Below are 15,000 nucleotides of genomic sequence, written 5' to 3'. Positions count from 1 at the left end.
CATGGTTTTACTATCGTATGAATAAATCTGGTATGAACCGGTCCAGGCTGTTACAGGCCCTGTTCTTGCACGTCTTACATCAGCTTGGTATTTCATATATAGATAACATGATTTCATAGCAGCCTATGTAAGTTATGTAACTGAGTGAAACGGTGGGAGTTCGCCACCTAGAGGAATGTAGTGGTGGAGTTCATTGTCTTCACATCTGTTACTGTCTGCAGTCATACTGACTCATGTGGAGTGTTGTTCCAGGAGCTCTCTGGTTGACGCTGCCTTCATGTTCTCGTCTGTCCCGCCCTCAGTTCTTCATGCTCATCCTCTTCATCTTCCTGGCCGAGCTGGCGGCTGCTACTCTGGCGTTCCTGTTCAGGGAACATGTGAGTAAACTCTCTGGATCAGTTCGTGAACGTCAACGGAGGCAGAGCTCAGAGGTTGTGACCAGATAGACAATAAATGTAACCCCATTTATTTTATTGTATTTAGTTATTTTAAATTTTGTTGAATTTCTTTTTTTATTTTTAATTTTGTTGAATTTTTATTTTATTTTAGATTTTGTTGAATTTCATTTATTTATTTTTTATTTTGTTGAATTTTTTTTTTTTTTTAATTGTGTTGAATTTTTATTTTTTATTTTAAATTGTATTGAAATTTATTTATTTTAGATTTTGTTGAATTTATTTTTATTTTAGATTTTGTTGAATTTAATTTATTTATTTTTTATTTTGTTGAATTTTTTTTTTTTAATTGTGTTGAATTTTTTTTTTTTATTTTAAATTGTATTGAAATTTATTTATTTTAGATTTTGTTGAATTTATTTTTATTTTAGATTTTGTTGAATTTAATTTATTTATTTTTTATTTTGTTGAATTTTTTGTTTTTAATTGTGTTGAATTTTATTTATTTATTTAAAATTGTATTGAAATTTATTTATTTTTTATTTTGTTGAATTTATTTAAATTTTAGATTTTGTTGAATTTAATTTATTTATTTTTAATTTTGTTGAATTTTATATATTTAATTTTTGATTTTGTTGAATTTTATGTATTTAAAATGTTGTTGAAATGTATTTATTTATTTTTAATTTTATTGAAATGTATTTATTTATTTTGGATTTTGTTGAATTTTATCTATTTATTTTTAATTTTGTTGAATTTTTTTTTTTTAATTATGTTGAATTTTATTTATTTATTTTTAATTTTATTGAAATTTATTTATTTTAGATTTTGTTGAATTATTTTTATTCTGGATTTTGTTGAATTTTTATTTTTTATTTTGTTGAATTTTATATATAAAATTTTTTATTGTATTTAAATGTATTTATTTATTTTGGATTTTGTTGAATTTTATTTATTTATTTTTAATTTTGTTGATTTTTATTTATTTTATTTTAAATTTTGTTGAATTTTATATATAAATGTTTTTTTTTTAAATATTATTAATATTATTTTATATATATATATATATATATATAGTTTGCCTCTCTAACATCTGGACAGATGTGTTTGCTCAGGTGCAACATGTTCAGTCCCTGTGGTCTTAAATCATAAGCTCTATATGAACGTCTGACGTGAACGGATGATAAGATGTACGTCATGCAGAACGTTTCAGATACAGAAGAACTAGTCTGAGTTTCCTGAGCATGCAGACGGATGTTAATACTGGGCTTCGGATCAGATCGGATTGTAGCTCACGTTGTTATCGTCGTCATTGGTGTTAAACAGCCCAGACTCGTAGAGATAGAAGGCGGACAGACAGAGGAACTTTGTGTCAGGACATATTCTTTTGATAGTGGACTACTGGACCACGGGTCGGGTAGTAAAGACAGTACCAAAAACTCTGCCTGCTGAAGCAAGCAGAGTCAACAAGTAGACCCCAGCAGTGGATGAAAGACTCTGCATACAGTGTATTCACCTTTTGCATAATGATGCAAACGTGATTATGGATGCATGTTGAATGTTTATGGCTCTTTGTAAATAATATTTGGTCATTGTTTTGCAGCCAGCATAAGCAATTATAGGCTGGAGATATAAGAGCCATAATCAGACTTAATCAGATGTGTTAAGTGACGTCTGGAGCCGAAATGTTGAAATGCTCCTTTAGTTACGCTACTGACTGTTTTTCTCTTAAACAAAGAATCAAAAAATGTAGAAAAGTCTTCTAAAGTAAACGGATGCCGCGTTTAACGGCAGCAAATCTATATGAAAACATCCGCTTTGCAGAATAATCTAAATATAATCTATAAAAGTCTCATTTATTGAGCGGTCTGCTCACGATCCACTAACACATGCGTCCTCACTGAAACATCACTGCTCAGGACTCTGCAGGACTCAGCAAGACCTGCATGGAAAATATGACGCAGATACGATTTTAATATCCTACAGAAACATTGAGTGCAGTAGTCCAGCTTCCCCTCCTGTCTCTCTCTCAAACACACACACACACACACACACACACACACACACACACACACACACACACACACACACACACACACACACACACACACACATATCTATAATGCATAAAGTAAGCGAGTCAGGTCGGGTTAGGGCGGCTAGAAAACGTTGCTGATTGGCTCTCATAATAATATTGATTGTTCCTTCAGTCGCCCGAAAAAAACCTCAATAGCTAAATTTCCCGCACTTGCTGCCGGATACTTGGCCCACATGATGTCACTGCACCAGCTGTGTGAGAGTTAGGAAACAGATGTTTTCATGCAGTTCTGCTGCTGTTAAACGTGTTCATCGGGACTTCTTCTCTCCGTTAGTAACTGACATAGAAATGATTGAAGTATTCCTTTAAGCGTTGGATGGATCCTTGGTTCCTCGGTTCCTTGTTCCCTGAACTGTCTTTGTGTTCTCCGTCCAGTTAACCAGAGAGTATTTCAGCCGGGAGCTGAAGCGCCACTACCAAGGTCACAACAACACCGACGTCTTCACGTCCACGTGGAACGCCATCATGACCGCGGTGAGGCGTCCTTTACCGTTACCGCGAGCGACACCGCGCTTGTGAATCCACCCGGTGTTCTAACGACACGCCGTGTCTCTGCTGCAGTTCGACTGCTGTGGCGTCAGCGGCCCCGAGGACTTCGAGGAGAGCCTCTTCAGGCTCCTCAGCCCCAGCAAGATGGTGCCCGAGGCCTGCTGCCAGAGGAACGATTACCCCGGAGATGTCGGCGTGGAGCAGTGTGTGAGCGGCAACGTGGTCTTCAGACACAACAAGGTGCTTTCAGACTCCAGACTGTCTCGGTTTCATCTCATTCTGCAACTATTCTCCTACTTTGATGTACTTTTATATCTAACTATAGCTGTACGTGTGAGGGGACATTTGGCTTCATTTGTTATTTCAGCAATCCAGCTCCAGTGGACCGGGTTTATGATGTATTATGAGAGTATGTATATTTAGAATAGGACCTCGTCAGGAACTCAGGAACACAACTGAAGCCCTGAACGTCACCCGTAGTGTCTCGATGCAGAGGGTTCACACGTTGGTAACGGTTAAAAACAATTGATATTGATGTATTTTTAACTTAAGTAAAGACTTGAGGTACTCCTTCCGTCTCTGAAACAAGATATTGATTGATAATTTGATACATCTTGTTCACACGCGTTTTGAAAACAGACTAAAGATGCATTATTGTATCACGATAACTTGAGTTTTCTTCACATCTGTGTGTGTGTTTGACTCCCACAGGGCTGTTACTCTGCCACGGTCGACTACTTTGAGATGTACATTTACACAGCGGGAGCTCTGGCCATCGTGGTGCTGACGATTGAAGTATGTGCTGCGTTAAAAGTACTGAATCAAATATTGCAGTTGACAGTTCGCTGTAGAACGTATGCACAGCACTGAATGAAAACCTCCTTCAGAAGGACGAGTGTGTCGTGTTTTAAAGGCTGGTTATCTTCTAGAGATGTAACCATGAGACTCGTTCCGTTGTCTCCGCAGCTCTTCGCCATGGTGTTCGCCATGTGTTTGTTCAGAGGCATCCAGTAACGGCTGCGTCCGCACGCCGGCCGTCGGAGAGGCACCAGCAGAAGGAGAACAAAAAACTGTAAAATATGGAATGTATTTGTACAGCGATAGTTTATGTGTCTCATTGGTCTCGTGACATCATCTCGTACTTCACAGCAACAGCAGCAGCGTTTGAGGTACCGCTTTGGGCACAATAGACGCACACAGGACCGGAGGTTCTGCACTGTTTTTCTCAAAAGTACAAGATTATCTGTGGTGCTGAGAGGTTCTACAAGCTGGACAACGGAGGGCACACTGGCTTATAGGTGGTCACTTCAGTCCGGGACCAATGGAAGTCCTGAAAAACACACGATTATAGCATTGATTTGGCCACGATGATAAATAATCCGGACTCTGGAGAGTTCAGGTACAAACAGCACACGGGAACATGCAGGGAGCCTCAGAAAGGTCTCAGCTGTCAGGATTATAAGGACAAAAATGTGAATCAACAGAAACCAGAACCCTGTTGGGCCTCATGCAAGAACATCTTTGTATTCTCATCCTAAACCTCCCTTTCCTTGTTTTACTGTGAGGTTTTCAAACTTCACTAAGCTTGTCGTTAATCGCTCGTTTGGACTTGATGAACATCTCTTGTTCGTGAGTAGAATCAATATGGCTTCATAAGGCCACAAACATATCATACAAGACTAAAAAGAAGAGTTTCACACGGACAGAGATCAGCAGACGAAAACGTTACAGCAACACTCTGAGAAAGGGCCACATAGTCCAGAATCACAAATACTGTATGTTTCCATTACACTTATTGCACTTATTCTGAAAATCAAATCCCATGTATGAAAAACCTGGAAGATGAGAAGAAAAAAATATATAAAAATATCCAGGAAAATGATTTCAACATCCTCCCTCAGGTGAGAATAAACTAAGTCATCAATCAAAATGGAAACATTGACGTCTGAAAGGATGAAGTTCACCATCATATTAATGTTCTAATAAGAGTTTATGGACGACGGTATTTTGATCATGTTGAAACGCTGTGAACACACAAAACTCTAGATGCTAGACAATTTATAAAATGCAACAAATTCTCTTGTTGGTACGAGAAGTTCTTGAATGAGGCTCAGTTTCAACAGCACAAGTCATGAATCATTGAACGAGTCTCTTTAGTCGGGACTTATAAATAATAGACTTATAATAATAGTTTGTTTACGGGAGTCTGTACACTCGTGCAGGGTTCAGTGTAAAGTATTAAGAGTGTTCGGTGTTTAAGTTTGTGGAGCAGCTCCTGTTAATGAATGAATGGACTGTTTATATGTAAATATGTGTGCCGGTGTGCAGTGAATGTTCCTCTTTGTGCCGTGTGATGATGTCCTCAGTAGTTACATAAAGATGTTACTGTGATTTGTATAAATGGCTCTGATTGATATTAAACTGGTTTCTGTGATTTTAGTGTTGTGACGTTTAATTTATCTTTTCTCTTATTATTACCTCTGATAAACGTTAACGTTTATTAAGTGTTTAATATGTAACTTTTACCCATTAAAATGTCTCAAAAACCTAAAACCTTTGTTATGTATTTTGAGGAGTTGTGTAAATCTTTACAACAATTTTCAAACCTGAGAAATCTGTATTTTTAATGGATGTATCGGTTTCATTTGGTGTCCTGTTAACAGCGTCACATCGTCAGCGTTGAGGTTGTTAAACTGACTTTATTCAGTTTCAAAATACACTTTTTAGATCTTGGAGTTTTCTAACCGGATGAAGGATTTTAGTCGTCGGACGTCCGGATCTTAAGTCATCAGAGAAACCAGCTGAGCTAACGTTAGCATCATTAGCTCGTCTCTCAGCTTCTCCAGGATGTCCTGCGTCGGAGAAAAACACAGATTTTAAATGTGAAGCTGCTTCATTCAGTGTTTTCAGTGTTTTAATCAGAGGAGAAGAACGATGAACACTGAATGAATCCTAACGAGGAGAAAAGGACATATGGTGCGTTTGATATCGACCCTTCTTCACAGGTGAAGGCCTCGGCGAGGACACGACTGGTGAGTAGATTTTTCCTTTTCATTACAATTATTTGAATAATTTTTAGGCCCTTGAAGATGTAAACATATTCAGTATTTCATTTTTTTTTTAAACTTTAAAGTTGCACTCAGTAGAACGTGTCTGATTACGTGAACACAACCCACAACCTCCCATCTAACTCTAAAGATATTATGCAGGATGAGAAATAGACATGGACAGACATAGAGGTGCACTTTCACTCACTCACTAACAGAAACTTTACAGTTTCATTCCTATCTATATTCTGATAGGAATATATATATATATATATGTATATATACATATTTTTATATACAGTATATACATACTCATATATTTATACATATATATATTATTTTTTAAATATATTTTTATATATATATATTTATATATATATATATAAATAAGAGATTGTCACTCCCCTGTAAAAGAAAATTATCCTCATTTCCTCATTTCTGTGGTTGCTTTTCGTGACTGTTTATGTAGCGTATTGTGCTTTTATTTTGAAAGTTTGGGGTGTTCAATATCCTTCCGAGGCCGACCTTCTCTGTGCCTACATCTCATTGGATGATTGAAAAAGATTCAGCCATCTCGTGGTGAGTGTATGTGGGCTGTTTCTGTTGACTCACTCAGTTATTATGAAACAAAAACACATGGAGTCATGGCGTCACATGACAGGGAGTCAGCTTGTCATCTGATATAACTGTGAAAACAAAAGTGATACACGAGGCCGGCGTGGGTTCTGGACTCTGTGCTGCAGGTTCTTGATCTTCCCGAATGATGTTCATGTGTTCAGCAGTTTGAACCTGTGGACCGAATCCGTCACCAGATGAGGAGAACACCTCTGGACCAGACGGGCGCGGCTCTGTACCTCGGACTGGTCCTGTCACATTTGGTCGGAGAAGGTGCGTTCAATGACACACAGAATCAGCTGTAATTTAGCATGTAGAGATGAACGTTTTGAGATAAGAGTATCAACCTGTGTATATCGGGGATCATTTTATTTTTTCACAAGAAGCGACTGGCTTCAATTTAGTTATTCTGTAAAAAAAATAAACATGAGTGGAAACATTTAACTAAGTACTTTTACTCAAGTACTATACTTGATCAGAACTTAAGGTACTTTTACTTTACTTCTATTGTATGCAACTTTCTACTTCTCCTCCACAACATGTACTACATCTCAGAGGTAAATATTGTACTTTTTACTACATCTCAGAGGTAAATATTGTACTTTTTACTGTACTACATCTCAGAGGTACATATAGTACTTTGTACTACATCTAAGAGGTACATGTTGTACTTTTTACTACATCTCAGAGGTAGATATAGTACTTTCTACTACATCTCAGAGGTAGATATAGTACTTTCTACTACATCTCAGAGGTAGATATAGTACTTTTTACTGTACTACATCTCAGAGGTAGAGATAGTACTTTCTACTACATCTCAGAGGTAGATATAGTACTTTTTACTACATCTCAGAGGTACATATTGTACTTTTTACTGTACTACATCTCAGAGGTAGATATAGTACTTTCTACTACATCTCAGAGGTCGATATAGTACTTTGCACCGTGGTACATTTGTCTGATAGCTTCAGTTACTGTCACCCTCTGACCCTCCTCTGTCACCAGGCAGCGTTGTGAAGGTGCTCTGCCGGCCTGGTCAGCGGGTCACTTTGCCGTGTTCGTACCACTATGAGGACCACGCTCACATCGCTCAGCTGTCCGTTCAGTGGAGGAGCCCCAGCAACGAGCTGCTGTGTCACTACATCAAACACAAGGCCTACCAGAACTGCACGGCGGGGTACGCCGTCGCCTACAGCCCCGGCAGCATCACGCTCACCGTCCAGCGCGTCAACGCGCGGGACTTCGGGGTCCACGTTTGTTCCGTGAGCAAACCGCACGAGTTCTCCGATTACAGCGTGGAGCTGGCCAGGATGTCAGGTGAGAGTGACAGGGTGAGGGGGCGGGACGTTTGCGTGAGCTGTGAGGTAACAGGAAGTGTTTGTTTTTTTCTTTAGAGCCGGTTACTTCAGCACCAAAGAGTGGAGGGAATCAGTCAGGTGAGTTTCTCTGTACTGTGTTAAAGGGAGATTTCACACATCAAGTTATTGTCATTTTAGTTCAATGCAGGCGGCGACCTCCGGTTCTTCCGATTTGGCTTCACCTTTCAGAACCGGTGGTTAAACATAGCGGAGCATTTAGCAGCTAAAGAGACACCTCAGGAGGTGGTGGAGACCAAACACAGAGCTAAAAGAGGGAAAACATTGGACAGGTGACACAAAAACAAAAACGCCAAATCATGTATCATGATCCTGTTGCTGCTGGATTTGTAAATGTGCAACTTCACCACATCTTAGACGGTGATGATGACGTGTCAAGTTTCACAGCTTGTTTCAGCAGACATAATACTTGATACAGTCATTGTTAGTTTGCGATTTTTACTTTATTGACAATAAGAAAAATATACAATAATGTCAGATTTACAGTTGATGTTGCCAGGTTGTTTGTCCTCCTTATGAAACATTCAATAACTCATTAAAGAACTTTAAAACCATAATGTGAACAAACTAAATGAATATGTGCCTTTATCTTTTCAGGTGTCACCTGGACACTCGCTCTCCTCCTCACGTTGTCACTGTTTGTTTGTAGAGATGAACAGTAGAAACATATTCACAGTATTTATTCAATGAATGTTGAAGTTATGTAGAAATTAAAAGGAAAAAGACTGTAAATCTACACAGAAGCTACACGTCTGAAATAAAGAAAATCTGTGATGGAATGAGATGTTGGGTTAAATATATATATATATATATATATATATATATATATATATATATATATATAGTGTGTGTGTGTGTGTGTGTGTGATGACACAGATGCAGTCTCTCACATGTCTGCACATGAAAAGTGCATCGTTGTTTCTGTGGAAACATCAGGGGAATTCAGAGCTTCCTATTGGTCAGTTTGTGTTTATGTAAGCATGTTTAGGTGAGTGTGTGTGTGTGTGTGTGTGTGTGTGTGTGTGTGTGTTGTGTAAGCTGGCGGACGGCGGTCTCCTGGTGTTTGTTGGACCCACCATGTTTTTGCCACCGTAGTTCTCCGACACGCTTGTCACGCGGGAGAAGTTTCAGTTGTTTGCAATCTGCAACGTCACCACTAGATGGCGCCAAAGTTAAAACTACGCACAAGACGTTTTACGTGAAATCATTTCTCGTGCAGTTTGTGTCAGACGGTGGTTTCTCTGCCATCACGCGTCTATAAAAGGTGGAAGAGAAAACGCAGGTTTTAAAATCACTTCTGAGCTTTTAATTTAAACTCAAATACAATGCATGTCTATCTGTCACTGTTTGAAACCCTGAAGTGGAAACTAAAAACATAAATGCATGTGAAATAATGTTCAGAAATCACTTGAACGCCTGTGGTTGTTCTCTTACCTTCGGTTAACCTGTGAAAAATAGAATAACATCTGTGAAGATGTTCAACACGTGAAAATCTAAAGATAGACATTCTGTAAATGCTGTTTTTATGTTTGCACTCACAGCCAATAAGAAACTGAAATATACTCTTATATATATATATATATATATATATATATATATATATATATATATATAACAAACCCAACTATATTTGAAAGGCAGGCTGTAATACCAAAATGATCCTCTCGATGGCGCCGTCGTCACAGTCTGCTCCTGAGAACCTGAAGCAGTCAGACAATGAAAAGCGGATGAAGGGGAACAAAGCACTGAAGCTGAGGAGGATGCAGTAAATCAGTTGCTTTGGTCTGTTCACTCACAAAAAGATAGAACACTAAATCATCCAGGCGTCGCATTAATACGTAAATAAGTATTGTTCAGGTTCAGATATTACTTTCTGAGTCTTTAGACGCGACTGCAGTCCGCCGACATTTACTTCAAGTAAAGTAAACTAGTGCACCTTTACACTTTTCAACAAATCCCACTAAAAGACCACTTTGGGGACTACTTTCATTGGCGGATGAATCCACATTTAGTGCTCTAGTGAGTATTTGAGGCGGCAGGACGGTGTGTGAGGGAGTCAAGATAAACTACAGTGTGTGTGTTGATGGTGATGATGTGTTTTAATGGAGCTCTGTGCAGCAGAGGAAGAAGATATATCAGGTTGTGATTCACACAATACTTGTTATTAGACACATTCACTGTTGGTTTCTGAACAATAAGATATTTATCACCAGACTTTTCCCCTCAAAGCTGCATTCATTTATGTTTCTGTCCACTAGGGGGCAGACAAACATCAAGACAAACGAGCTTCCACCACGTTATTGTGTAACTGTGAGTTCATCGTGACCTCTTTTCACATTACACACGGCCACTTTAATCAACGTTACCATCAAACATATGGATTATTGCCTCATGTTGTAGTCTCATTCAGGGTCAACAGTGATGTAAACATTAACAAGCGACAAACAGGGATTCCACTTTAAACACACTTATTGAACGCTGTGTTTTCTGCTCTTCATCACACATGTTGGACACATAAACAAAAAACTGATCAACGTCTTTAAACTTAAAAGAATTTGAGATATTGCGCAGAAATCTGTTGATACTTTGTCAATAGAATGTTTTCACTGCAACTACATTGTGAAAGTGGGGAGGTGTTTATAGTTAATACGACAACATTAACGACTTATTCTGACAAATTTAAGGAACAATTTGCAGTTACTTAAAGTTGGAGGACAAAGTATCATCTACTTTAATAATCTCCTACATTCCCCATAATGCAACTCAATACTTTATTTTGCTAGGCTCTCGCTGTTTAGTTGTTGTCCTCATAAAAGTACCTCACATTGTACAGAAAAGTTTCTTGTGTAGTATTTGGCGCCATCTAGCGGTGATGTTGCAGATTCCCACGGACTAAAACGTCTCCCGCGTGTAAAAGAACTACGGTGACGTGATAATGAAAACGCAAATGTAGTACCAGTGTTTGGTTTGTCCGTTCTGGGCTTCTGTAGAAACATGGCGGCCGGCTCCGTATGTAGATATAAACGGCTCATTCTAACCAGCGGGCAACCTCCGGTTCTGCAGAGTGAAGTTGATGCTTCACGTGTTAAAGTTGCATTCTCTCTAGTGTCCACCAGGGGGCGAATCCTCTGGTTGTATAGAAGTCTAGTCTAAAATGACTCTACTTCTCTCTTGATTTATTCCCTCAGTAAACATTGTAAACATGAGTTTATGGTCTCAATCTCTAGTTTACAGTCTTCTTCAATACAGCATGATGTTCATTTAGTACATTATGCTCCATTTAGAGTCAAACAGACCATAAAGCAGGGGATGATTTAGGGGCGGGGCTACACGCTGATTGACAGAGACATATACGGCTTCTCTACGTCACTCCTCCTCAGTCCAAATATGGGAATTTACGATCATCGGTGATCGTAAAATCATAAATCGGTGGCCGTAATCCACGATGGCGATGGCAAAATCGCTGAACTCGAAGCTTCAAAACATCAGTCCACAAACTAATGGGTGACGTCACGATGACTACGTCCACTTCTTATATACAGTCTATGGTTCTAATGTAACAAAAGGTGATTATATGCTAAAGAAAACATACTTCATAATAATTTATTCCATTTCTGCCAATATATTTAATTTTATTTTGGCGGTGCAGATTTCCCTGCGTATTGATCCCTGCTCCCATTCACAGATGAGATGTTCATGGATGGTCTGCATGTGTGAAAGGGACTTTAGTTACTTTAGTTTAGTTTTTGCTTCTTATCACTGAAGTATTAAAACAGTAACACATTTAAGCATTTTGTTCTATTTTTACCAGCTGACAAGAGTTGCAGCACAAACAGCAACGGCCTGTGAAGAGATTCGTGTGGATGTTTGTGGTGTTTGGATCGGTTTAATATGGCACTTTACATATGTGAGAACTTAGTCCACACACACACACACACACACACACACACACACACACACACACCAATCAAAAGAAGAATGGTGTGTCTTGACAAAGTTATAGCTGCTGTCACGATAAGGCTTGTAAAAAAATAAAGCAGCCGTCTCCGTGGGTCTGGATCAGGTCTGTTCCATTTTATCTGCGTCTGCAGAGCCCAAGTCGTGGCACGATAAACAGCCTTATGTCAGCAGCAGTATGCGAGGTTTCCTGAGGACGACCTGGATGCAGGCCAGAGCTGTGAGCAGAACCTCATGTTATATATATACAGAGCAGCATACCTCAGCGGCTCAGACCTATGGCACAGCTGGTTGAGTGTTTCAGGGCAAATGAGGCGAGTCCAACGGTTTGTGTCCCGGAGTCACGTTTTGTTTTTCTGGGAAAAGATGAAGTGAAATTAAGGGATCTATTTTTTTGTTCGGTACTCTGTGTGATTTATAGCTGTACAGAGGACTCATGTGAACTTTGTCAGGCTGCAGCACGTATGGGGTCCGGATCGGTGTCTCTGTGTCCTCATTAGGTGTCCTTTTTAAAAAATTTACTTTTCGATTACTTAATACGTTGACTACATTTCAGATGTAAATGTTGTATTATATGTTCCACTATATTTATCTGACAGCTGCACTAAGAAAATATTGGATCAACTTAAAAGATAAGAATCCTTTATTTGTCCCACAGCGGGGGGCAAAGAGAATAGTAATCTAGGCATCAATAAACAACAAAAAAAGTATAATTAATAAGTATTCAACCAGTTAAGATATAATAAATAAGCAAACTGTAAAACTAACAACAACTAATGGTTGAGTTATATAGAATAGGAAAAATTAAATGTTGATATTGCACATGAATTAATTAATAATTTGCCCGTTTAAAAAAATATATAGTTACATTAGCTTACATAATGCTAAGTTAACGCTACCTTAGCTAACGTTACACCAAGTTAATGTAATGCTAAGTTGACAATATGTTAGCTAATATTATCCTAAGTTAACGTCACGTTAGCTCATGTTACGCTAAGTTACTAAATGAACGTTACGTTAGCTAATGTTAGCCTAAGTTAATGTTACGTTAGTTAACGTTATGCTAAGTTAAAGTTACGCTAAGTTATAGATACATTAGCTAAAGTTACGCTAAGTTAACGTTACATTAGCTAATAATAATTATTTGTTGATAATATTTCAGATTAATAATCTGAATATTTAAAGTAACTAGTAACTAGATTTATTAGATAAATCCAGTGGAGTAAAAAGAACAATATTTCCCTCTGAGATGTAGAAGTATAAAGTATGAGAAAATGGAAATACTCAAGGAAAGTACCGCAAATACTTGGATAAATGTACTTTCCACTACTGACAACAGTGAATCCAGTAGCGGCTGTTTTTCTCTGTGCATGTTGAGGCCTGAGCTCCAGCTCATTATCCTGCCCTGAGACGGTTTGATTTTTAAACACTGAACAGAAAGATAATCAGTGAGTTTTAGTGTCTCGTATTCATCACAAGCGATAACATGTTAACACAGCAGCTTCACAGCAAGGCATGTCCCATGTTTCCCCTCGTCTTTTATCGTGTTGTTGTTTATCACCTAAAGCTCGTCCCTGGTGTCACTGCCGTCTTCTGCCAGATTCCACCATGAATTAGTCAGAGAAACGACTAATGTAGAAGGTTGATAATGATCCTCCCTCTCTTCTAATGAATTATGGCCTCAGCCCATTAGCTGTCTCGACGACGATGTTGAAAAGAATTATCCTCATTTACCTTAAAATCTACACGATCGATTAAAAACAACAACAAACAAATCACACAAATATCTGAGTCTCTTAACCTGCCATAGACAAAGTGCTTGGAGCACTTTGAGTTCAGTGCACTGTGTAGATGAGGACGGCGAGGTCACGTCCTCATCTTGTGTCTGAGGATTTGAGATGGGGGTTGGGGTCGGGTAAACAGCCAGAGAAGCTGAAACAATAACAGAAGTATTTATAGCAGCAGTGACAGATCACAAACGACCAGTGCTGTGATGTTTGATTTAATTAATACAAACCACAGTTGAGCCTGCTGCTGCTACGCCGTCAAGCTGTCAGAGCTACGTCACCATAGCTAACATTAACGCTAAGTTAACATCACCTTAGCTAATGTTACACTAAGTTAAAGTTACGCTAAGTTAAGGATACGTTAGCTAATGTTACCCAAAGTTAATGTTACGTTAGCTAACGTTACGCTAAGTTAACGTTATGCTAAGTTAACGTTATGCTAAGTTAACATTATGCTAAGTTAACATGGCGTTGACTTACATAACGCTAAGATAACGTTATGTTAGCTTACATTACGCTAAGTTGACGTTACCTTAGCTAACGTTACGCTAAGTTAACGTTACGCTAAGTTAACTTTATGTTAAGTTAACTTTATGCTAAGTTAACAAGACATTAACTTATATAACGCTAAGTTAACGTTACGTTAGCTTACATAATGCACTTAGCTGCTCACTGGAAGTTCTGGGTAATTTTATCTGAATTGAGCAACTTTCATGGGAATGATTGAGGTGCCTCCGCCAACGCTGTATCCAGTTCTCTTCATTCATTCATGGCTTATTAATGCTTCAAGACATTTATTTTTTTTGACAATATGCACGTGAACGTTGATGCCCAATAAAAAGGCACTGAATAATATATTTATCTACATTTTGCAACTTATCCAGAGACGGGCTCTCCCTTCCCTTTTTGCCCAGCATCTGGGAAGCAAGAACTTCTAGGGTATTGAGGATCATTGTACATTTCTGTACATTTACTGCTTCCTCGCCAACACCTGTTTGCCCTGAGCTAAATCACGGCCAAGCAGCACGCGCAGCTAAAACAAGTACTGTGTTGTCATGAAACCTTTGTGTTTCCACGTCTCTCTATCATACTGATACTGATACCTGTGACATTTCTGCAGGGAGTTATAAGTGTGCAGTGGGGGAAAAAAATTAAAAATGTGGTTTCTCTCCTGTCCGTTTGGAGCAGGGAGGGCAGGACACTCAAGGACACTTCATATTTATTCTGAGTTTTCTA

At 38.5% G+C, this 15,000-nt stretch overlaps 1 protein-coding gene across 3 annotated transcripts in view; it reads left to right on the top strand.

Moving 5' to 3' along the window:
• Positions 1–5,421, top strand: part of LOC137886397 (tetraspanin-18B-like) — a 19,261-nt gene extending 13,840 nt beyond the window's left edge. For all 3 annotated transcript variants that reach the window (XM_068728857.1, XM_068728856.1, XM_068728858.1), the window contains 5 exons: positions 303–377; positions 2,869–2,967; positions 3,055–3,222; positions 3,694–3,777; positions 3,949–5,421. In XM_068728857.1, coding sequence (XP_068584958.1) covers positions 303–377; positions 2,869–2,967; positions 3,055–3,222; positions 3,694–3,777; positions 3,949–3,996 — 474 coding nt within the window. In that variant the 3' untranslated portion in view covers positions 3,997–5,421. The remainder of the gene's footprint in view (positions 1–302; positions 378–2,868; positions 2,968–3,054; positions 3,223–3,693; positions 3,778–3,948) is intronic.
• The last annotated feature ends 9,579 nt before the right edge of the window (positions 5,422–15,000 follow it).

Source organism: Cebidichthys violaceus, unplaced genomic scaffold (genome assembly GCF_023349555.1).
Source record: "Cebidichthys violaceus isolate CVI_PGR_0920_01 unplaced genomic scaffold, fCebVio1.0.p SCAF_43, whole genome shotgun sequence".
NCBI classification, from domain to species: Eukaryota; Metazoa; Chordata; class Actinopteri; order Perciformes; family Stichaeidae; genus Cebidichthys; species Cebidichthys violaceus.
Note: the sequence above shows the minus strand (reverse complement) of the source record. Positions and strands in the feature narration are given on the sequence as shown.